Source organism: Acomys minous (genome assembly GCF_964271855.1).
Source record: "Acomys minous genome assembly, chromosome: 7".
Taxonomy (NCBI): domain Eukaryota; kingdom Metazoa; phylum Chordata; class Mammalia; order Rodentia; family Muridae; genus Acomys; species Acomys minous.
In genome coordinates this window covers 42,094,224-42,118,708 of record NC_140488.1, presented here as the reverse complement: position 1 = coordinate 42,118,708, position 24,485 = coordinate 42,094,224, and the positions used below count along the sequence as shown (strand labels likewise).

Genomic DNA, 24,485 nt, shown 5'->3' with positions numbered 1-24,485 from the left:
ACTCCATTCTGGCACAGTGCCATAACAATCCACACAAACAAGAATTTGCTCCAATTTGTTATCATGCACATGGATAAGATTCTCAGGGCAAACATCTCATCCCCACAACGGTTTTTATGTCTCTGTTTGTCATAAGCGGTTGCATTCCACAAAAGCCATTACAGGATGTTCTTTCCTTCCTGTTGTTTGACAACATTTGGCCAAAATAACACAAAGAAGGAGGTTTGCTGGGTGGGTGTCCTCCTGCTGCTGAAAGAAAGGTGTTCAACAGCAATACAATTAGAGAGAGTCATTTAGTGACCTGGGAGAAGTCACAAGTACATGACGTTCTCTGACTCACAATGGTGAGCGCAAAATGCACAACTGGTCTTCAGCACTGAGGAGTAGGATGGACAATGGTTTCAAACAGATGCATTGGAGATTTTGAGCAGAGGGCCTGCTGTAGCCTGCTCGGCTCCACATGTTCATCTTAGGCATGAAATGTCTTCACTATCTTGTCCATTTCACACATGGCCCTTGCCTGATGGTACTGTTTGGCCAAGTTGTGGAACTTCTGATACGTGAGATCTGTTTGTCTGAGGTTGGTCACTAGATGTGACCTTTGAAACTTATCCTTCCCTCCTGTCCCAGTCCAATTCTTTACATCTAGCCACACCAGTGGGGAGCTCCGACCATTGCTCCAGATGCTACAACTTGATCCACTCCTGCCACCTTGCCTTCCTTGCCATGGTGGTCTGATAGGTCTTAAATCTGGGTGTCAATCTCTCTTTCCAAGTATCTTCTATCTGCTATTTGTTACAGGATAGAAAGAACTAAGACATCTTGTCAATCTTCTGTTTTGCAGGTAGCAAAGTTGAGGACACAGAGTAGAGAGGGTTTGTTCTGGGTGACAGGTTTTGAGGATGGAGTGGGACTATTTAGAGCTGAGTATTTAGGATGTGTTACCAGGGAAAAGAGTGAAGAGGCAAGGGATGGGGCAAAGGTGGGCATTAAGTCTTACTTAGACAGCAGCAAGAAAAAGAGGGAGGAAGAATGGTCTACAAACTCTTGGCTAAAAGGTCTTCAAAGAAGAAGAACTTTCAGCTACAGTATTTATAACAACATGTACAAATAGAACTCTATCATGACTGCATATATGGGTTACCTAAGGAGATGTAAAAAAAAAATGCTAGGAACTGGGTGTCCCTCCCAGATTCTGATGTAACTGGTCTGAGGTGAGTCCTGGGTATCAGGAATTTTACACACCCTACAGATGCATCTAATTTGAAAATGGGGTAGGGAATCACAGACATAAAGGGTTTTCTGTTTGGGGTGATGTGTGTGTGTGTGTGTGTGTGTGTGTGTGTGTGTGTGTGTGTGTGTGTGTGTGTGTTACTTTTTGTGCTCTTGAGATTATATTATAATTGTAGCATTTCTCCCTTCCTTTTCCTCCGTCGAAAGCCCATCCTCATATGTCCACCCTTGCTCCCTTTCAAATGTGTGGCCTCTGTTTTCATTAATGGCTACTGCATGCAAAAACATGTATGCATATACATCCATATCCCTAAATATAACCTTCAGTGTCTGTAGAATGGCTGCTTTGCAGTCCCTCTTCTGACCAAATAAAAAAAGTTCACAGGCCAGTTTGACTGTGTAAACTTGAGCATAGAAGAAAAGGCATCAAGACCTTGGAATTGTAAGTGAAACTGGAGCTTATCTTAAAAATTAGTTGTAAAAAGGCTGCTTGAGAAGAAAAAAAAAGCAAAAGAGTTCACTTGAAATGTAACATTTTGCTCATGTTCTGGTCCTTCTGACTTATTAACTTGAAAGTCTGAAAGTTCAACTTTTGATGTAGGTCTAAAAGAATATTTTCCACTGGGAAAAATCTTCCCCATTGCAAAGGCTCACCCAGAAATGCATTCTTTCCTTGCTCTTGTGTTTAAAATATGAGAGTTTTGCATGGTCTCACTCATATATGTAATCAAAGAAGTAGATCATATTAGGATGTGTTACCAGGGAAAAGTACAGAAGAGGAAGGGATGGGGCAAAGGTGAGCATTACGTCTTACTTAGCAGCAAGAAGATCTGGCACGCTCCTGATTATATACAATAATAATGAAGTTCATATTGGACACATCTAGAGGAAAGAATTTTTAAAGCTTTCACCACACATAAAGTATAGATGAGGAGAGAGATACGTTTAGTATGATTTAAACATTAAACAATGTATATATTATTGAAATACTACATGGTACTCCAATGACTGATAAAGTTTTATGTATTAGTAAAGTTTTAAAGAAAGGATAATGGAGTAGGGGTGCTGAAGAGATGGCTGGCTCAGCAGTTAACATGTATTGCTCTTGCACAGGATCTTATTTTGATTCCCAGCACCCATGTTTAGTGGCTCACAAACAGATGCAACTCCAGGTTTAGATCTGATACCAAGTCTTCTGGACTCTTTGGGCACTGCATTCATGTGAACACCCCTTCCCACATAAACATTTGAAACTACAAATACAAGCTTTTAAATGGGATAATAAGTGTTTTGGTAGAAATGGAAACCATTAGGGCCCCGAAAGGATCTTCAGTGGGCATTTTGTTTCTAAATGTTTTCTTATAGATTTGTGAGATATTACAATTGGAAGAAATTGAACAGAGGGCACACAGAATCTTTCTGTATTATCTCTTAGAATTGTAAGCAAGCTATAGCTATCTGAAGCTAAAAATAAATTTAGGTTTGAAAAGTGTCTTCAGAATGTATGCTAATCTACACAGCCACAAATTATTATATGTTAATCACTATCAACCTACAGTCACAAGCTAGAAGAACTAATAGGCCAATCTCTTTCCCTAAACATTTAAAATGTTTTCATTAACTTCATTATAAAAATTAAAGATTAATAACATCTTACACTGAAATTAAAGAGGCACAAAAGCTATACCTTTCAGTAAAAATTTATACAGGTAAAATAGACATTCTGAAGTTATTTTCTGAAAATGTGACTGACATATAGATTTTTATCTGTTTCATGCTATTTGTATACTGTGCTAGCTAGTTTTATGTCAACTTGACAAAAGCTAGAGACACTGGAGATGAGAGAACCTCAATTGAAAAAAAATACCTCCATAAGATCAGGATGTACACATGCCTATTGGACATTTTCTTTTTAATATATTTTATTAATTTATTCTTGTTACATCTCAATGGTTATCCCCTCCCTTGTATCCTCCCATTCTTCCCTCCCTCCCATTTTCCCCTTATTCCCCTCCCCTATGACTGTTCCTGAGGGGGATTACCTCCCCCTGTATATGCTCATAGGATATCAAGTCTCTTCTTGGTAGCCTGCTGTCCTTCCTCTGAGTGCCACTAGGCCTCCTCATCCAGAAGACATGGTCAAATATGGGGCACCAGAGTTCCTGTGAAAGTCAGCCCCCACTTTCCACTCAACTGTGGAGAACGTCCTGTCCATTGGCTGGATAATGGTTGATGTGATGCTGTCCCTGGACTGTTTGTCCTGGGTTCTTTTAGAAAGCAGGGTGAGCAAGCCATGGGGACCAAGCCAGTAAGCATCACCCCTCCATTATCTCAGCATCAGCTCCTGTCTCCAGGTCTCTGCTATGCTTGGGTTCCAGCCCTGACTTCCCTCAGTGATGGACTGTCACCTGGAAGTACAAGCTGAAATAAACCCTTTCCCCCATGACTTGTTTTGATCACAGTGTCTTATCATAGCAATGGTAATGATAATTAAGGAATATACCAAACTTTTCACTAGCTTAATGGTAAATTTAATGTCATTTACAGGGTCAGGGAACACAATTCCTCACACATATTTCATTCTACCTTATATACCCTTTCACTCAGTAGATGTTTATTTACTGGGTGCCTACTATGTGCCAGGTACATATTTTCCATGACTACAGATGCTATGCATTATCCAAATCATATTCCACAATATCAAATTCCCTCAGAACAAAGGAAACTCATCATCCATAATAAAGTGGAACCATATGGCCATTATGGTCTACCAGTCCCAAGTGTTTGCTCTTCTTGCTACAAATCTAGATTAAGTCATCCCTTATTGTACTTTAAGAGGAATAGGGAAGCTCAAAGACAAGATATGGGGCTTCTGGGCATCATGAAAGAAGTAAAAGGAGAGCAACATTTCCCAGCAAGACTACTGAAGTGGTCTCAGCGCTTACCGTGGAAGCTAAACAGCATAAGGTGACTGGAGTGAAAGTTTTGAATGTCATGTAGCTGACAACCACTAATGCAGTTGCTCTTAACTTCTTAACAAAACAAAAAACTGGCTTGAAGACAAGAGAAAATTCACAACACAGAAAACTGAGACTGCTACCATGTTTTGTTAGGATCTGTATTGGAATCTCATTCTAAATCAGACAGAGTGGAACTGTGACAATCTTTCCCCGAAGTGAGAATTCAATCTTCCTTCTGTGATATATGTTGCTTTTGTGAGATCTCCAGAGTATTGCTTTTCCACCTTGTTCACAATTCTACACTAACTCTAAAATAACAAAGTTCAGAAAGCAATACCACCAAGAAGTAGAGTAAATTGAAACTATGTACTATCACTGCTAAAGCTTTTGGTATGGTGTTGGCACTATGGGGTATGCAAGTCAGAACTAGCCCCTGGGATGGCAGTGAATCCTAGCCTAAGTGATATGGTGATATTTGCATCTGTCACTCAATAGCAAATTCTGTGAACTCCTTCATCATGCCTGTTGTATTTATGAACATAACCTGCTCTATAATTAGTCTCCTGTCTTACTCCAATTTTCTAAGATTTTACAAAATCAGTTAACTTTATTTATTGTAAAATTAATTCACACCATGGAAAAACATTTTTAAAATCCCAGAAGATAAAGTTGAGAATAAAATTATGCTTTTCCTCATGTCTATTTCTATCTCTCTACTATCTTATCATATTGATCTTTCAGATAGTTCTCGTTATACATTTTTTATAAATGCACACACAAATTTTATATTTGTTTTATTATGTGTTTGAGTTTCTTTCTGCTTTACTACATTTAGATACATTTTTACTTTTTAAAAATTATTATTTATTATGTATGTTAACACATGGACAATGGTATGTTTGTGTGTGCAGGTCAGAGGAAAAGTCAAATTGGTTCTCTCATGATGTGGGTTCTGGAGCCTGCTGAGCCATCTTGTCAACCAGTGTTATATTCTTATTAATAACATTATAATATGCCAATAATTGGGTGTATGTAGCCAGGCCTATATTGATAAATATTTCTGTTCATTTATTTTAAACTTATGAAAACAATTCAGTAATGATTTTTAAAAAGTAGTTCTTATAGAGAAGGTTTATTGAACACATGCTTGTGTGCAATGACAAACACCCTTGTATATTGGAAACACTTTTTATATGTTCCTTAATGTTATTCATTCTTTGATCTAGAGCATTTCCTTTGTAAATTTTAAGATGTTTGAAGAATTACTCTTCTTAGAAATTCATTCTTAGAGGTGGTCTATTTTGTTAAGTGATTAAACTTACACTATTAGCTATATATAATGATACCTATGAAAATATTACATATACATACATACATACATATAGAAAGATAGACCTACTTGTCAGGATTATTCTGAGATTTGTGCTAACAACAGAAATAAGGATAAGGTGGTGGGGGCAAGAATCTGGCCCACAATCTTTCTTTTCTTTTAACTGCATGACCCAAAGTTCTCAGGTTTATAAGGAATCTGACCAAAAGGATGAAGTGGACTATGTTAAAAACCCACTGACAGTCTTCCTTGTTGAGAACAGAGGTAGTGACTGTCTTCCTTAGAGGGAGCATACGGACTTGTCAGGTCTGACATAGACAAAAGGCCAAAGTTGCTTTGTGCTCATGTTCTGGCCCTAATTACCAATGACAAATGTGTAGGAGTTGGTGATGACATCATTTAATTTTTCTGAGGAATGAGGGAAAAAATGATGTTCGAAATGGGTCCTCTTTTGCATTTGACAGCGTAATAGCCATGGGGAGAGAAAAGCTTGGCTTGCCGCTGTAGAGTGTGGAAATATTGAAGCTCTTCACACTTACTGCTTCTCTGTTGGCAGGTTGCCGGAAGATATCACCATCAGAATGTTCCCACGACAGTTCTCCATCCCCTGTTTATTAAAAAGGAATAAAGAAATAATCATACATACATGGAAGGGAAAACTATCACCCTTTTGACCCCGCCACATTTTTGAAACTATGTTTCTAAAGTTCTCAAGGCATTTTAGCTCTGTGGCTACCCTTCAAGAAACAGCAGTGAAAATTTTCCCTGGGTGGGCCTCTCAATTCAAAACAACTCAGAAGAAAGTTATCATTTTCTAAATATATCAACTGGTAACGTTATCCAGAACTTGGAATATAAAAGGAAAAATAATCACTTTTCACCTTAATATAGCCATCATCATCACTTTCACTTATTTTATTCTAGTGACAGCTAAGTATTTTGCAGATCGTATTTAATCTGTGTTTATCCTACCCTTAAACAGTGAGTTTTAAAGTTTTCATTGGTCAGGACCAAGTTCACCATTATGTCTCTGAGAAGCTGTGAATTGATTTAAAAGTAAAAGGAAAACATGCTGTGATTGGAGTATTTATGCAAGAAATATCCAAAATGCTGTCTTTTTTATTTTTCATATATTTTAGTTCATATAGGCTTGCTATATTTGCAACATTTCCACTCTTCCCTTCCCCTCCAATTTCTCCCCTGTCCCTCTTTCATTTGCTCTCAAGTTCATGCATTCTTCTTCTTTAGTTTTTCTTATTACACACACACACACACACACACACACACACACACACACACACACACACAAATATGAACATGTACACATATCTACACAGATATATAATTAGGGAAATTTTCTAAAGTTTATATGGAAGCCAAAGCAATCCCAAATAAAAAGAATAATGTGGTGGGGGTTACCATGTCACATTTTAAGCTATATGACAGAGCTATAGTAATAAAACAGCTTTGGTTTTGATGTGACACACATTTCTCTAGTTCTATATGACTCTTTTTTTTTTTTTGGACAATAAATCCCCCATTACTGAAGTCTTCCAGAATAGCTGTGGCTTCATCGTAAGGTAGGCCTTGCTATGCGGTTGTGGCTAACCTAGAACTCACTATGTAGTCGAGGTTGTTCTGGAGCCCATGATCCTTCATTCTCTCTTAAGTGCTGGAATAACAGGTATGCATCACCACACACAACTCAGAGTTTAACCACTTCTAAGAGAAAGATTTTACACTAAGGTTTTGTGAAATATAAGCCTACAAAGGATAGTGGTATTCATTAGTTGATTTAACGCACATAAATTAAAATTAAATAAAAAATTGGGTAATTTTCAAGAAGTTTGGTTATCTATGACCATACAAGCATACATGTAAGTATATGTAATACATAATGTATATGTAACATATTATGCTAAACAAGAACTTTCTGTTGAACAGGACACAGAATACTAAAAAATAGAAATTTTCTTTTTGTTATAATTCATCTCCCAGCTTTTCAAAACCTTGCAACTAAATAGTAACATGTTAACTGGTTCAGAATATGATGGTTATATTGGGGAACTTTATATAGTATTTCAGGGCTTGAAAAGGCTTGAAAATTAGTTTGAATGCCTCCTGCCTCAACCTCACACTTGCTAGGATTACAGGTTTGAGGTACAGTGCCCAAATCATTGACTTAGTTCTGATTGCCTGAGAGACTTAATATCCTAGAAATGTAGAAAAAGTCAGACCCAGTCATGTCCAAGTGTTAACTGAATAGATGAAGAAACCAAAGCTCAGAAGGTAGAAGTAGTTATTCATAGTTAAACAATGTTCATGGAAATTAGCACCCAAACTGCAGGCCTCCACATTCCTGAATAATCATATTCATCCTATGAAAGCGTGATTTATTCTTTATTGTTTGTGACAGCATCATCGTCAAATGATGGAACCTGGAAACCTCTGACCACCTTGGTATGTCTTTTCTACTCTTTTCCTCCCTAGTACTCATAAGTGCCTTATATTTTTAAAATTTTGTTCATTTTGTTTTTCCCATTATAATTTCACCATGAAAATCAAGATTTTTGTCTATCCTGATCATTGATGTAATATTACCATTGACAATAGCAATTAACACATAGTAATTCATTTAGCATTAGTCACATGAATGAATGACAAAACATTATAAATAGTTTTGGCTGCTAAATGTTTCATAGTCTTTCACGGTCAAACTGTAATTTACTTGAAAGGAGAGAGTGTGTCTTAGGCTATCTTTGTATCTTCTTGGTCACTACTTTCCAAAGTATGGTCTTTCTGTCATCATCTGGGAATTTGTTAGGCACTCAAAAGTTTGGATCTCACCCCAGACCTACTGAACAGAAACTATGGGATAAGGGCCAATAGTTTAGGTTTTGATGAGCTCTTCAATGAAGTTGGATGCATATATAAAGAAGTTTTCTTCTTGTGTTAGTGAAGATGATAGACAAAGACTACATGAATACCTATGTGGAAACTATGGCTGGCTACAGTGAGAGTTGGCTATGACTGGAGATAATGCTGAATAGTCAAATAATGAGCCTTGAATGCTGCATAAGTGGAAAGACTGATACTATGGCAAGTGAGACAAAGCATGCTGGGCCCCTGCCCTCAAGATATTCATGCTGTATTTGGAAGTGACTAGAAATCAGTTTAAGGTACAGATTAAAAAGCACATGAACGTCAGCATCTGGAAAAACAAATGGAATATATATGCTTAGGGCATATTGAGTGGGAAGAAGAGCAAGTCAGATGGAATCATGGAAAAGCATCTTAAATGAACTGTGACATATGTTTTAGAGGCAGCTATAGAAGTGCTTACAGGGCGACTGTTGTGGACAGAGTACATCAGCCAAAACGAATGGCATTTTCAAAGAGGTAGCACTTTGGAAATAGCAAGCCACATACTGGAGGAAGTAAGCAGGTATGGTTTGAATAGAAATTTCAGATTGGGAAAATGGGGCTGGTAATTGATCAGAGAGAAGGGGTGATGGGGAAGAAGGAAGGTGAAGAGTAGGGTGCTGTTGAGATTAAAGAGGGGTTGTAAATAATGTGGGGGCATCAACACAAGGTTGAAGAATTCACATTTCACCTTGCTATTAAGTTTAGGTAGAGTGTCCTATAGTACAACTTATACCTGGGAAAGCTTTTAGGAGCAGACTGTAGACTAGCTGGGACTCACTAAAGCTTCAGAGTATAACCAGTAGGTAGCTATGATAACAGATGCTAGGCCGTGCATCCTTGCACACTACTCTGGGAGGAGAGCTGAGTCACCTGGCTGGAGAACAAAAGAAAGTATTAAGACTGATGTGATCATGGAAGACGAAAGCAGAGAAGAAAATGGAAGCCAAATGAAATGATTGTCAGCCTGAAAATTTGGAGAGGTGTTCAGTGTCCTTGACGGTGACTGAGTAGGGATAAACTGAATCTGTGTGCCCTGTTTTACTTGGCAGTGGTGGGTCTGAGCCAAATTAAAGTAGACCAGAGAAAAGATTAGAAACTAGAAAGGGATTTACCAGCAAATGGTAAAATGAAAAGTAATAAAGCTTCATGATATGGCTCCAAGCCAGATCTGAGTAGCTGAAGAGAGAAAATAAATTACAAAAAAAAAAAAAAAATCACAGAACAGCTCTCTTCACCAAATTCACTTTTAATCATTTTCTAACTGATATTAGCAAACAAAAGGTTTCTTAGCCAAGCCATCTCAGAATTTCAGCTTTGAAAGGGTTTCTTACTAAAGAGCCTTCAAGTACTTAAGGAGTCGAGTTAAAATGCAGAAGCATGACAGAACCACACAGTCACAACTAGGCAGAAACTTAAGATGACAAAGCAAATGCAAGACTGTCAAGAATGGCAGCAGTAGATCAATATCCTGTAAAAACAAGGCCAGATGAATGTGCCACAGCCTTATTTGCAAATCTGAGCACATACAAACAGATACATGTGCATATAATAATGTATCTTACCAACTGAAAAAGTACTCAAGCCATTATTTCTGAGTACACACACACACACACACACACACACACACACCTATATAAAACCTATATCAGAGATTGCTAGTATTTCTGTCACTTTTGAGATTTAGAAGTCATCAAAATAACATTACCTAGGTTTGAAGACTTTAGTAAATAGCTGCAAAAAGTTTACCCTAACTGAAACCGTCAACAGGCTGAATGATCATTTTAGATGCTTATACTTTGTATGTCTAAAAGTAGCTCTCTAGACCTGAGTTGTGTCTGTCTGAATAGTTAAAAATTGATACATATCCATTTATAATCTTAGTTATTATGTCATGGGGAAGATAGACATGAACAACCTAAAAACTATCTTCCAAATTCACCCGACAATTTGTCTTGAGTGATATGAAAATTTTTTTCTTTCAACCATTGTTTTGAAAAAAACAAAACAAAAAGAACAGTGATTCTAATGGAGACAGATGGATTCTAGTTAATTCTGAGAAGCAACAAGATGTAATTTTAACCGATTTTTAGACCAAAATGAAAAACAACTCTAGTGTACTGTATGTCAAACAATATTCATTTAACCTTAAAAGCCACATGTGTTGTTCATTCAAATCTCAATTATGCTCTGAGCCATATACTATGGGGTTGGAAGGGCTGGGCTTTCTCGTAATGGGAGAAATGGAGAACAAGCATTTGAAAAATGGTCAAAAGCTAGCCTGAAATTCAGACTGTTTATAACTTAGACTTTCATTAATCTCTGGTTTGCTTGAGTAGATCAAGGAAGCAAAATCTGCTTTCTCAAAAAGACTATGTGTACAACAAGATAGGCTCCCAACAGAAAAGTATGCCAGTGTGTGGTCACTTCTGATAGGACATCAGAAAAATGGTGGCCATAAGGCCTAATTTATCTAGGCTAACCTAGTTTTATTATCTCTTTTGATCTGTCGGGCACAATTATTAAGACATCATCTCTTGATTTCTGAAATGTTAGGTTTAAGTGACAAAGTATATAGTTAGTGTAATCATCATTAAGAAAAGAAATAAATCATCAGGGTTGGGGGCGGTAGCTGACCATTTTCAGAGGAATGAGTTGAAACTGCCAGAATAGTGGCAAATAGTGAAAGAGATTTTGAGGAAAAATGGAAGATCAAACACAGAGAAAGCCATCAGGAGAGTTCCACCTGCCACACGCAAGGCAGTTACCCAGAAAAATGAACAATACTTTTATAACACTGCATAGTGAGCATGAACCCATTTGCAGCGGAGTTTCAGAGGTATACGGTAAAGCAATCAGTAAGTGTCTGGTGCGCATGTCCAACATTCTAGTCTTTCATGTGTATGTGGCTAAAGAGATCCAAACCCATCATTTAAAATGGGTCCATAGCTTCCCAGAGTCCCATATCTAGTCCCTAGAGACAGAATCATCAAAAAGACTGTATTTTCCAGTAGCCTCAGAGACAACAGAGCTCTCAAAGTTGCCTAATTTCTCTGAGTTGAAAGGCAGTACGTATTAAATGCCTAAGAGAGCAGAGTGCAACAGCAGTCTAACTGCAAATCCTAGGTTTCCTCTTTCTGCATGTGTGACTTTGAACAAATCTATCAACTTCATGTGTGTCATTTTCCTTATTAATTAAACCAATGCAATAATGCCTACTTTATAGGTTTTTGAAAAATAAGTTAGTATATATAGAAAATGCTTGGAACAGTACCTAGCACATGGAAATTATCATGTAAGCATTGTCTATAACCCTTCCTCCATTACTTTCTCTCTATTGATTTTTCTTCCTTCTCCTAAAAAAATAGCTGACATATAGTGGGGAGAAGCAAACTTCAGGCACTCCTTCAAATGTTTGGGTATTTAACAGAAGAAAGAGTCTATATTAAATAAGCAAGCAGAGTCTAGTAAGGAAATAATTTAGCCCTCACAAAGAGGAACATTTTGTTTCCAAATCATCAGAGGCCATGATTCTGAACATAAACACATATGCACAGACATTAGACACACAAGATAGAGGCATATATACATATACACGTACATATTAATATATATGACAAAGGAGGCAGCTCAGATTTCCTAAGCTTGCTTAAGTTCTTTCATATTTATCCCAACCTCTCTTTATTTTCAGGTTTTTAGGAAATACGTTTTTGGATATTATTAAAACCCCTTTACTTATTTGGCTAAACAAAACTTAAGATAGTACCTATCTGTTTCATTGGGAAGCAGTTCAATTTTATAGCCATAATGTAGAGTGTTAAAATTCCAGGTACCTAAATAGAGCCCTGTGCCAACACATCAGAAAGTAAAAGACAAACAAACCAACCAATCAGCCAACCAAACAATCAACCAACCAACCAACCAAATCAAGCTAGACAGAAGGGATTTACCCATGTTTACAGCTTAGATATTCTGGAGATGAAAAAAAATTCTTTGGCCATTTCCTTTCTTTTTATGAGCAGTGCTTTAGCTTTGACATAACCAAAGAAGAGTGGGCTACTTGGTAGAAGTAGTGGACATGCACCTGCTTTTAATAGACAAAAGGTGAATGTAATCCTGCTAGCTATGTCTGTGAAACATACTAAATGATTATACATACTGTCCACGTAACCTTGCTATGGAGAGTATACTCTGTAAAGTCTTATGGCTAGAATGTGGGTAATATTCAGATAAGGTGCCTCTGCTTGGCGTCACCGATCTTTCCCACGGTTCTTTACAATCTGCTTATGCTGGTGATAAAGAAGTCAGACTGATTCCTATACATGTTAGGGTCCAGGCTCATTGAGACTATTTTAATGCAAGCAATGGGCACACCCAATAGTGAGCTTCTGGCAAGCCAAAGGATTCCTAGAAGTACGTAAAAAAGGAATGTGGCTAAGGAAAAAAAAGTGGCTTTAAGCACCCATAAAGAAATAATTGTTGTGAAATCCTGCCCTGGGAATTCTTTATTTTTATAACCAGACACACAATCACACAACTACACAAAAGGATAGGATATCATTGACCCTGGCAGAATATCCCAGATGGCCAATTAGAACAGAAGGCTACTAATTTCAATTCTATATGAAAATCAGTAATGTCCCATCCACTGTCTAAAGGATGCAATGGCCTAGAAATAAGTTGCATGATGTTAGAAGGGGGTGTATGTGTCCTGAGATATAGGATCATGTAGAGTGGAATTCTGAGAACAAAGCATGGAGAGAAAACAGAAACAACCTAGGACATTTCCATGGAATATTAAGGTTCGAGATAAGGGTCAGGGGAGGCAAGCAACACTGGAAAATCTCTAAGATGGTTCCATAGTCCTGACCACTAGTGATGTACTTTTAAAAAGATATTACTAACAGTGGTTAGACTTTTGTGTATCCTTGAAAATGTTGTACTTCAATGTGTTTTCGAGTGTAGATGAGAATATACTAAGCTAAAAATTACTCTAGTACAAGTAGGATGGAATATTCCCTTTTAAAACTGTATGAGCCACTGTTTCCTGGCATTAGGGAAACTGAGGCAAGAAGGTCACAAATGTGAAACAAGCCTAGTTCTATATAGGGACATTCTGTTTCAAGCTTACAAACAAAAGCAAAAGCAAAAAGAACAACCAACCTTGTGCGCTCACCTACCCAAACAAGTAACAAAAGATTAAAGTGTTCGGGAGAACATACGATATAGAACATCACAGATTGGGAGTGCTCGTTTCATGGTAGCTTCAGGCTATTGAACAATTCTGAGAGTATTAGGGCTATCACCAGTTTTCTCCCTTACTTTAGACCTCCCCCTTCCTCATCCTGGAGTGCACAAAGTGATCTGGAAATCACAGAAGTTGATGGAAGGGAGTTACTCCAGGGATTTTGGTCCTACATTCTGGACTAGGACCACCCCCTTCCTTTCAGATACTGACTTTTATAACACCTATCCTAGGTGCCATATGGTATATGCTGTAAGTTATGTGATTCGTACACGAATCTATGGGAATAAGAGGCAAAGAAAACAAAATAAAAGAGAACCCAGGCATTCTAACTCCAGAGCCCCAAATTAGTAATTGCCTCACTAACTGTTGGGACACATTTACACTATGGCAATAAGAATATGTCCTCAGTAAAGGATGAAAAGCCACATATATGTCACATAATAGAAAAAATCCTCTTAAGAGTAAGCTGTACCTCCCACTCTTCTCTGTAGGGCCCTAGCCTATTCACTCACAGCTGGAGGGGACCTACTCACCCCACCTTTCTCTCCATGCTCAAAGAATCTTGGGTGTAGGTATCTACTTCCATTCACCCAGGAGACATTTGTTAAGCAGCTACTATGTACCTGGCCTTTTTCAGAACTACAGATAAGATGGTGAACAAAAACAGTCCTGGAACTTGCTCTTAGGACATGTGGGTTTTTTTTTTTCTAGGAAAGAGAAGACTTTAGCATATAATGATGCCAGTAGATAAAAAGTATATCCCAACAGTTATTGTGGTGATTACTAATTTGGGACTTTGAGATCGGAATGACTGTGATCGGGGTTTTTTGTTTGTTTGTTTGTTTTTTGTTTTGTTTTGTTTTTTTTTGTTTTTTTGTTTTTGATTCTGCCTTTTGGTCACTTACTCTGGGGCAGATCGCATAGGATCTTTGTCTCTACTTCGTAGCTGTAGAATAGCAATAAAAATAATTCCCATTACGGTTGTGCGGACCGAGTGAGTTAACGCTGCATGTAAGCACTTAGGTCCTGCCTGGTGAGCAGTAAGTGTTACATATCCACATGATCTATAAAATACATGATTGGCTTTGAATATATTTAGCAGCTTCTCCCAAATTCTTCTCCCTTGTCCATAGTCCAAGTACACAGCCTTCCCCTTTCACTTGGCAACATAGGCAGGAGACGGGAAGCCGAAATGATAAATGGTGGGGGAACACTGGGTGTGGGTTTAGTTTGAGGTCTGCCTGCCCCATATATGGCAGTAGTACAATCTCTGAAGAGATGTTTTCTTCTGATAAAGTTTCTCTTACGGTTCTAGCAGCTATTTGCACTATGCTTCCATTCCAGATGAGGTTTGCTAAAGTGCCAGCAATGACACGCACCCTGCCAACACTCTCCTGACTGTCCCAGCCTCACAGACATGTCTAAACAACTGAGGCTGGGGCTGGGATTCAACCCGGAGTCTAAGATTGCCGTCTGACCCAGGGAGAAAGGCGAGAATTAGTGTTTGGTGACAGTGCAGACAGGCTGTCTCAATGGGGCCCTTTATATGAAGGTTTGCAAGTTCAGCACTCAAAAGGTTGTTTTTTTTCCCTTCAGTATTTGGCCTGCAGTTAGGGTGGTCAGCATAGGGGAGAAGTGTCTGGGTTCCCTGCTGTGTGAGTAATACGCTTCTACAAGATACACCTTTGTACAAACATCATTTCAACAGAAAAAAATAACTAGGTGCTTCAGAAATGGGAACTTCAAAGGCATTTCAAGCACATTATATACAACTGAAAGATGTAAAGAAATTGGAGGCACAGAAAAAACAATTTTTATAAAAGTGGGGGATTTAGTCTTTATAAAGGAAGATGAAAGAAATTGGTGCATTTAGGCTAGAGATGCTGAAGGAAGAGTTTAATGAATTGTCAAGCATATGAAGGGACAATACATGATCAGTAATAATGAGCTTTCATCGGCGGCTTCTGAGGTATCACTAAAAGGGAAAGTTTAAATCATGGCAAGAGAATTGAAGACAGTCAGTACCAGGATCTGTTCCCACAAGAAGGACTAGAAGTAAAGCTCTGTCTGTGGAGATTAAATAAATAAGAGGCAAAGCTATCAGACACGAGAAGGCTCAGTTCTTCTTAACTTCAGGATAATTGCCACTTCTTAAACAATCATTCTCTATGTAGCCTTAGCCTAGCACTCTATGCCATTGCAGTTAAGCTTTACAACCACTGTGGGTGGTGGAGATCACATCCTTCATTGGTACAGCTGAGAAATCCCAGGCTCTGGGTGGTTAAGTGGCTAGTCTAATGGAATAGTGTAGATGGTGGCCCTACAACACGTCCTTCTGGTTTGAGAGCCTGTTTTCTGCAGCATATAGCTTCCTCGATGTAATAATGCTATATCTCACAATTCCCTTTCTTTTACTAATTGTTCTGAAGTTTATATTTCTTGTATTCCCTTTTTCAAAAAAATCATCTTGGCCTAATGAATAGAGTAGGATGACTAGCTGGTTATATTATCAGCCCCATGCACGTCTCTGTGCATAATGGACTTTTGGACATATTAAAATTAAACTGGAACAAACGTCAAAAGATAGGAGATGAAGACGGTATCTCAATTTCTATTCTTATGACTCAAGTGTAATAAGAGTAATGTAGCAGCACATATATGCACACACACACACACACACACACACACACACACACACACACACACACACACACACTTTCTTTGAGATACAGGTAGGGAACGATGTATGGCCTTATTGAAGCAAAAATCTAATTAGATTATAATTGAAACCATATTGACTTACAAAGACTGGGCAAGTAGGATATTAAAAGAAATGAGTATACACTGATAGCAGAACAATTAGCTGGCCAACCAATCAGATACTAAAGTTAATTACAGTTACATCTATTGATCTCAGTTTCAGGCTTTCAACAAGCTCAGTTTCATTGCACAAGGTAGACAGCAAACCAACGCTGAGGGCTGTCCTCAGTGATCTTTGGAATGTTTTATCAAAGTGCTGGTCCATACACCACCATTTGACTGCAGAAAGAATTAGCGATCAGTTTAAATACTGACTCTTGAGCCCTACTCCCAGACATAAGTCAACATGGTCCTCATGAGATGGAAATATGGAGAGTGAGAGGAGGGGGCAAATATATAAAGTCAAGAGAACCTAGGAATGGCACTTAGAATTATGCTTAAGTATGATATATATGAAGGTAATATGAATAGAAGTATAGCATAGTTAAGGCTACCCCTTTGAAAGATTAAGGTGGAAATAGTATACAGGATTCATCTACTTGACTTCCACAAAGAAATTCTGTATAATTTCCTTCTAATTCAGTGCTTCTTAACTTTGGCTATACCATAGAATCACCATCTTCTCCTGGCCTGGGATTAAGTCCACCACAGCAATCCCTATCTCCATCTATGGTTAAAACATGATGTGGTAAACACATATCACATTCGTCTACTTTTCATTATTGAGTCCTTGTGGCATGAAAAGCACTGTCTTCGACCCTTTTTTGCCTTTATTGCACTTAAATCCCACAACTCCTTATTGTAGAGACTGTTAGACAGGTTGAGGGTGGCCATACAGCTAGAAAACAGCCAGGCTGGGACTAAAACTGAAGCATCATCTTCCCACGGGCTGCAGTTAGAACAACTTCTCTGCACTGTGGTCTCAGAGCAAGTTCTATCCTTCCACATTGCAGAGATCCATCTACTGACTTCCAAGGCCTCTTTATATTATTGTCACCCTTTAATATACCTGAACAAAAGAGTCAATGAGCCCATTTCAATGGAATCATGCAATGCTCTTGTTCACAGATTTCCACAGGTTTCCTGGGATACGAAAAATTGAAATCCAAACTCCCATTCCACAGCTTCCATCACCTTACATGTTCTAACTTCTGCTCATCTCCTCAACCTCATGTCATCTCTTGCCAGTTGCAACCATAGTCGCCTTATTCCAGGCGCATTGCTCCTCAGACTTTTGGAATGCTTCACGCGCTTCCATGTCTGGGGCCTTAGAACAATTTTTCATCTCTGGAATTCTCTTCCCCAGGCTCTTTGCATGGATGGCTCCTTTTCATCTTTCAGATTCGAATTTCAAGACTCACTATCCAGTGCCTTCCTCACAACTCAAGCTTAACCCTCTAATTTAAAAAAAATCATATTCTTTTACTTATCACCTCAATAACATTTATATTATGTTATTATGTCTATGTAGATCTTTGCTTGTTTACTTATTTTTGTCTTCTCTGGTGAGCTATGCATCCTGGAAGGATGATGAATAAATCTTTTGCTGTGGCTGCATAGGTTGTGTCTTGCTCAAGGGTGTCACAGCTGAAGGTATAAATATATAGGGACTTTTTGGATAATGGAACTAGAGTATTCTAAATATAGAATTCCTTTTTGTAATTCACATAAAGATGATAAACGGTCTAGCAATGTCTCATGTGTATAGATTACATACACAGCTTTGGGCATGGCTTAGTTTTAATTCAGCATACAGGAGATTCTTGACACATCCATTGATTGTGTGTGCCTAAAGAAGAAAATATTGATATTGCTAGTGGGAAAAAATAGAAAAGGCCACTGATAAATTTAATAATTTGAGAGGAGGCAGTAAAAGAATAAGTTAAAGGTGATTAAGTATGATCCCAGGAGACTAGAAAGAAAATACAGCACCGTCGTAAAACCAAAATAGAAGCTAAAGAAGAAAAGACTGGTTTGAAGGGATGACAAGCCCATTTGGCATATAATTTGAGAACATTTCTATAAACAAAGACTCAGACATGGAACCAGTCTTTTGCTCTTTCCTAACTCCCGCTACTTAGGACGGCAGTATTCAGATTCTTGGGATAGAGGACACTTACCTCTGCATACTCGGCAGCAAGAATCTGGAACAGAGACTGGGAACGTACAAGTCAGTTTAGGGCAAGTCTTGAGACCACAGTACACGTTGCCCTCCTGCCAAGGAAAACCAGAATTACTTCCAGGATGATCTGAGATAAGTATTTGTCAGGGATTACTTCAGTACCAGGAGCCCAGTGGGGGCTCAAAACATGGCCTTGCTCTCTCTCTCATTTTCAGGTTCTTTTTCCAATTCATTAGTTCCTTTCCAGTTCCTATTTCTTCATAGGAGAGATGACCTCTCCAAGGAGTTTACAATTCTTCTCAGGTATCCTGGCTCACGGCAATAGCAGTCCGGGAGGACTGTCACCAGCCTCCGAACCCTCACAGTCTCGTTTCTCTCTCTTATTTTTACTCTATCCTTATTATACCCCTAGCTGGCTGTTGGGAGTGAATGGAAATGAGGCCTTGTGTTATAGCCACTATAACACTCAGTAGAGACTTTTCTCAAAACCAAAAAGACAAGCCATCTTTGTGGGGGATGAAATTATACAAGGTGATCTTAATTCTGCAGCTCAAACCCATTTGAAGCAAGAGAGAGGAACCATTTTACTTGGGGATTGCATCTTTTATTTAAATAATCCCAATTTCCTAAAATTCTACCTTTTAAATGACAGCCCTTAATCCTTGTGGTTTGTTCTTGAATACATATCCTACCAAGGCTAGGAAGGTCATTAGAGGGAACATTCCCTCATGTTACTGAGATACTATAGTTTACTAAAAATCCCAACTGGAATCTCTTTTGGTTATCCAGTATTTGTTGGCCTCTTCAATTAGCAAGTATGTTTTTGTTAGTTTCTTCCGGTTTCATTTTCTGTTGTTTGTTGCATTTTTGTTGTCATGTTTGGGGTGTGGTCTTGCTGTGTAGTTCAGCTTGTTCTCAGTCTTGTGGCTATCATCTAGCCTCTCCTCGTCATGCTGCATCTTTTTAAAAGCATGATATTTTACTAATTCTTTGAGAGTTTTACTCATGCATACAATGTATTTTGATCACAGTCATCCCTCATTTCTTCCCTAACTCCTCCCAGCTCTACCACCATCCCCAACCCTTTCCCATGTCTTGTCCCTTGTTTTTTGTTTTTGTTTGTTTGTTTGTTTTTGTAAACCACTGAGTCCATTTATACCATTCATAATACTCTGGAGCATGAAGGGCCATCCACTGGAGAATGAGTCACCTACCAGGAACCACACCCTTAAAGAAAACTGATGCTCCCATCCCCAGAAGCCACTAGCTGATTCTCTCTCTCTCTCTCTCTCTCTCTCTCTCTCTCTCTCTCTCTCTGAGAAGCTATTGATTGTTCCTCTCATGCTTCATTCTAAATATCTATTTTACACTATTTTATTGTTCTGTCGAATATTCTATGTACTGCACAATTAGGTAAAGATGTAGCTGCTAGATTTTATTTCTGAAGTGTACACAGTAACTAATAGTGCAGTGGGAACTGATGAGATCAGAGATTAACATAATGTTTTCATTGTGGAAAACTGGGAATGATTACCTATTAGTAATAAGATGAAAGGAATAGTGACGTGGGTCAGTGATGAAGTGCCTAGAAATCAGATAAGCACAAATACATGCCTCATTTCCTTGCAAATTGGATTAAGTGGCCCTAAAAGTCAAACAGCTCATTTTGCCCATTTTAGCCCTCTTGTGGCTATATACCTTGGATACAACTGACTTTGAGCTCTTTGACAGTTGTTCAAACTTGCTGAAGATCAGGTAGTTAGGATAGGCAGGGAGGCTTAAGATTTACATACAACTCATTTCGTTCAAACACCTTCATTGAAGGTTCAAACAGCTTCATTGAAAACAGAGGTGCAGAGGCAGTGGCTTTCCTATCTGGGTAGGGACCAGAGAAGGCATTAAGATGCCTGATCTTACCGAGCAGCTGCACTGGGTGCACTGATTGGGTTGGCGGTTCTGAAAGAGCCCTTCAGCCATGAACAGTTCTCCATGCTGGTAAGTGGTTCCGTTGTACTCGCATGACTTGCTGGTCACCTTATTGTTCACCGGTGGTAAGGAATCTTCTGGAACAGAGTAGAGGAGGAAAACAAACAAACAGACAGACAGACAAAACACATCAAGTACTGGCATAACTGCAAAGAATTTCATACTTTCCAACAGCAGATGGGGCTGTACTACACACAGGGAGTTAAAACCCAATCCTTGCTCTAGAGGTTAACGATCCTAGGTAGTATTAAGACAGTCACAGAAGAAAACATCTTTCCTATTTTGGTGAGTCGAAATTTCTGAATGCAAATCAATATCTATCATATCTCATCTCTATCAACTTAAAACATCTATCTAGACCTAAAATTAACTTACCCCCTGAACAACTAAGTTTAATTGTAAAACTAAACTATCTGGTCATCAACCCCATTCAAATACAAATAACCCAAACACTATGAATGGAACATTTATATAATTCCTGATTGTTTCATAGTTCTTCTTGTTGTATGTAGTATATTGTATTTGTGTGTTAAAAAAAACTGTAAAAAAAAAAAAGACAGTCACAGAAAGAATTACAGCTGACCATCTGCTCTTTTCTCAAGAATTTATTGAACACTTCTATGTGCCAAGTACTATTATAGGCAGTGGAGAAATTAGAACAAGGCCTTACTTTGATTGAACTTATACTTGGTCCAGCATACATAAGATACTGACTTACCTAAAACAGAGTTCACACTACCATTATTTATTCCTCCTTTAGACCTTCAGAAGAATCATCTATTGTTTATTGTAACTGCCCTGGAAAAATTATCCTTGTCATGTTTTATAAAGCTTTTCTTACATTTGCATGAACTTCCTTTGCTATCTGTAGGTGGTACTTATTGTTAATTCCTCTACCAAGACAGCCTTCTTCCTTCATTGTTTTCTACTTGCTGAAGTCGGTGTGTGTAAAGGTTCAGATCTCATCTCCTTTTCTCTGCAATGTTGTGCAATGATCCCAGCCAGTGCTCTAGATCTCTCAAGGCATCTGATGTCTAAAGCCCACATCTGGAAACTGAATATTACTGGAATATGTATTTGTGGACTATGGTCACCTAGCAAACCATTACAAATGTGCTGTAGATACATTATTAAAAGCAAGATTCATAAGCATTTTTAATAATCTTAATTATCTAATGATGTGCATTTTATTTATTTTTAGATTTATTTATTTATGCATTTTATGTATAAGGATACTTTATCCGCATGTACATCAGCGTACCAGAAGACAGCATTAGACAGTTGTGAGCTGCCATGTGGGTGCCGGGAATTGAACTCAGGACCTTCAGAAGAGCAGTGAGTGCTCTTAACCACTGAGCCATCTCTCTAGCCCTACCTTCATTTTTTAAAATTAGATCAAAACACAGCATGAGACTGACTTACCTGAATTAACAAAACTAATAAATGGCGAAAAAGAGACTCAAAACCTGGTGTCCTGAAACTAAATTTCACCTTCTATCAGCCTGTTTACACATGCATATGTATTATTTTTGAAAACTGAGTCTCTTTCATGTATTTCTACTGAAGAGGCCAGCAGAAAAGCTAATTTACTCAGTGAGTTGCCTGTGAATGAATGTCTCTGGATTTTTTCCACTGGGTTTCCCTTAATACATTCTATATTGAATGAGTATGCATGTTCTCGATCTCTGTTTGTCTCTGTCTGTCTGTGTCTCTTTGTGTCTCTCTGCCTCTTTCTCTATGCCTTTCTTTCACACATGTGCACAAATAGTGCACACAAAAATAATGATTATGTTACAAGGTCACTAATCATTGATGTGTGGAAAGTGCTTGCCACAGGATGGTGGAAGAAGTGAAGTCAGAGGACCTGTGGGCTTCACTAGAGACAGGCTTAGGGAGTTGGGCAATTTTACCATAAAAACTATAATGAATTAGAGTCTACTTTTACGGACTCACTATAACTGTTAAAAAACAAACTGACATTTTCAAGATGTGGCAAAAAGATAAAGGTTAATAATAACAATATCTGTCATCATCATCATATAACAATAGTTAACGTTTATTGTGTCCTACGTGTATATTATGCACATGGTGTTCTAAAGTACATTATTTCATTGGTTTTTACCAATAACATTCTGATGTATATGTGGTCATGCCAAGTTTACAAATAAAGAAATCAAGAAATAAGACATTTAATGACCTGGGTTTGGAGCATCGGTCATGGCTAGAGTGCTTTGATGTACAATATCACAAACAATTAATTTATCTGCCCAAGGTCACATAACTTGTAATTGGCCAGACCCAGGATACCGATTGATATCTGATTCTGAAATTCTTTCCTATCTACTATCAAGAAAAGTGTCAAGCACTTCAAACTTCTAGGAAGAAAAGGATCATTTAATTAAAACCAAAAGCTAAACCAACATGAGAGCTATGTTGTCTTAGTGTGTCCTAAAATACTCAGAACGCTGCACTTTTCATCAACTTCGATGTTTGTCTAAAAACTCGGTTTTGTACTTTTCTGTATAAATTGTCCTAGCCTCGACTGTTCTTCCCTCTGGTGTTAATTACTCATCCATGACCCTTATAGCACATAAGGGGGGTTCCTGAATTTTGCCTAAAAAACAAGAACCCTTTAAGAAATATTTTATTTCATGCTAATTGGCTTTCTGTCTGGGCCACGAGTCCCTAACCCTGCTCATGTGTGCATACAAGTAGACAGCTGCAGCTGGCAGAAATGAGTGGAACTCTTCAGGGAAAGGACAGAAGCAGAACCATCTGCCCTCTGGGCCCTAATTATTCCAAATCTCAGTGTTTTGTGGTAAAAAAAAATGTATAATGACCTACAAAACAATATTTGCCATGACTCTTAGAGAAGCTGGCAGATCTTTGGAACACACATGAGTGCACGCACATGCGTGCACACACACACACACACACACACACACACACACACACACACGGAAGGATAGACGGAAGAAAGGAGGGAGGGAGGGAAGGAGATGCAGAGACAGAGACAGACAGAGACAGAGAGACACAGACATACACACAGAGACAGAGACAGACAGACACAGACACAAAGAGACAGAGAGACAGAAAGACAGAGACAGAGACAGAGATGGCACACTTTGCAAATATTTAGCCTCAAAAGAATGTGGATTGATTTCTCAAACAGGGCCTTCAGTAGCATCAGTGGCAGGGTAACTATAGGGAGGGTTTCGCCCTGGACATATAGCCTCTAGAATCTTAGTTGCAGTAGTCTTTGGAGTAATGTGACATTAAAGTTCACTAATCTACTCAATAGACTATGGGGAGACAGCAGGAGACAGAGCCAAATACAAATCAAAAAAAGTGAGAGACATTATAGTCCATGCTTCCTCCAATTCTTACGCAACAGAACTATCTCAGTAGCTTCATTTGTTTCACTCTTCTAACATTCAGAATGACTTGGGGGAGAAAATGATGAAAACAAAGCCACAGATAACCTGAAAAGATTTGACCCTTGTTCCATAGCTGCTCAGTAGGAAAATTGACTCAGAAATAGTTTTTCTGCCTTCCAGTGTGTGTGATTTTTCACAGTCAATGCTACAGTTTTGGACTAGTATTTATGAATCATACTGGTAGCCCGGTATCAATTCCCTATAACTTTACATGAGCTACTTTTCCTTGTTTGTGTTTAATTTTTCTATCTAAGAATGAGGCACATGTCTCAACTCTCCTCTTGAATCTTTATAGGGCCAACGCAGCATGCTTCCCAACCACATAAGCAAGAAAAGCCACACCAGTCTTTATCCTCTCCCTCTCCAGATTTTCTGAGGTGGCTGGGCTTTGAACCAACTATCCTTGGAACATATTTCATGCTCCTAGCTGAAAACTGGCAGGAAATCAGTATAAACCCAAGCTGGCTCCAGGACCCCTCAGGAGAAT

The 24,485-nt window shown here is 38.4% G+C and overlaps 1 protein-coding gene across 2 annotated transcripts in view; it reads right to left on the bottom strand.

Moving 5' to 3' along the window:
• CHRDL1 (chordin like 1) overlaps window positions 1-24,485 on the bottom strand; it is a 92,016-nt gene that overhangs the window by 5,475 nt on the left and 62,056 nt on the right. The window contains exons 5-7 of one of the 2 annotated variants that reach the window (XM_084790411.1): window positions 20,493-20,638; window positions 18,574-18,667; window positions 6,063-6,130 (exon numbers count right to left, since the gene is read on the bottom strand). In XM_084790411.1, the coding sequence (XP_084646537.1) occupies window positions 6,063-6,130; window positions 18,574-18,667; window positions 20,493-20,638 (308 nt within the window). The remainder of the gene's footprint in view (window positions 1-6,062; window positions 6,131-18,573; window positions 18,668-20,492; window positions 20,639-24,485) is intronic. The other variant, XM_084790412.1, reaches the window with a different exon arrangement.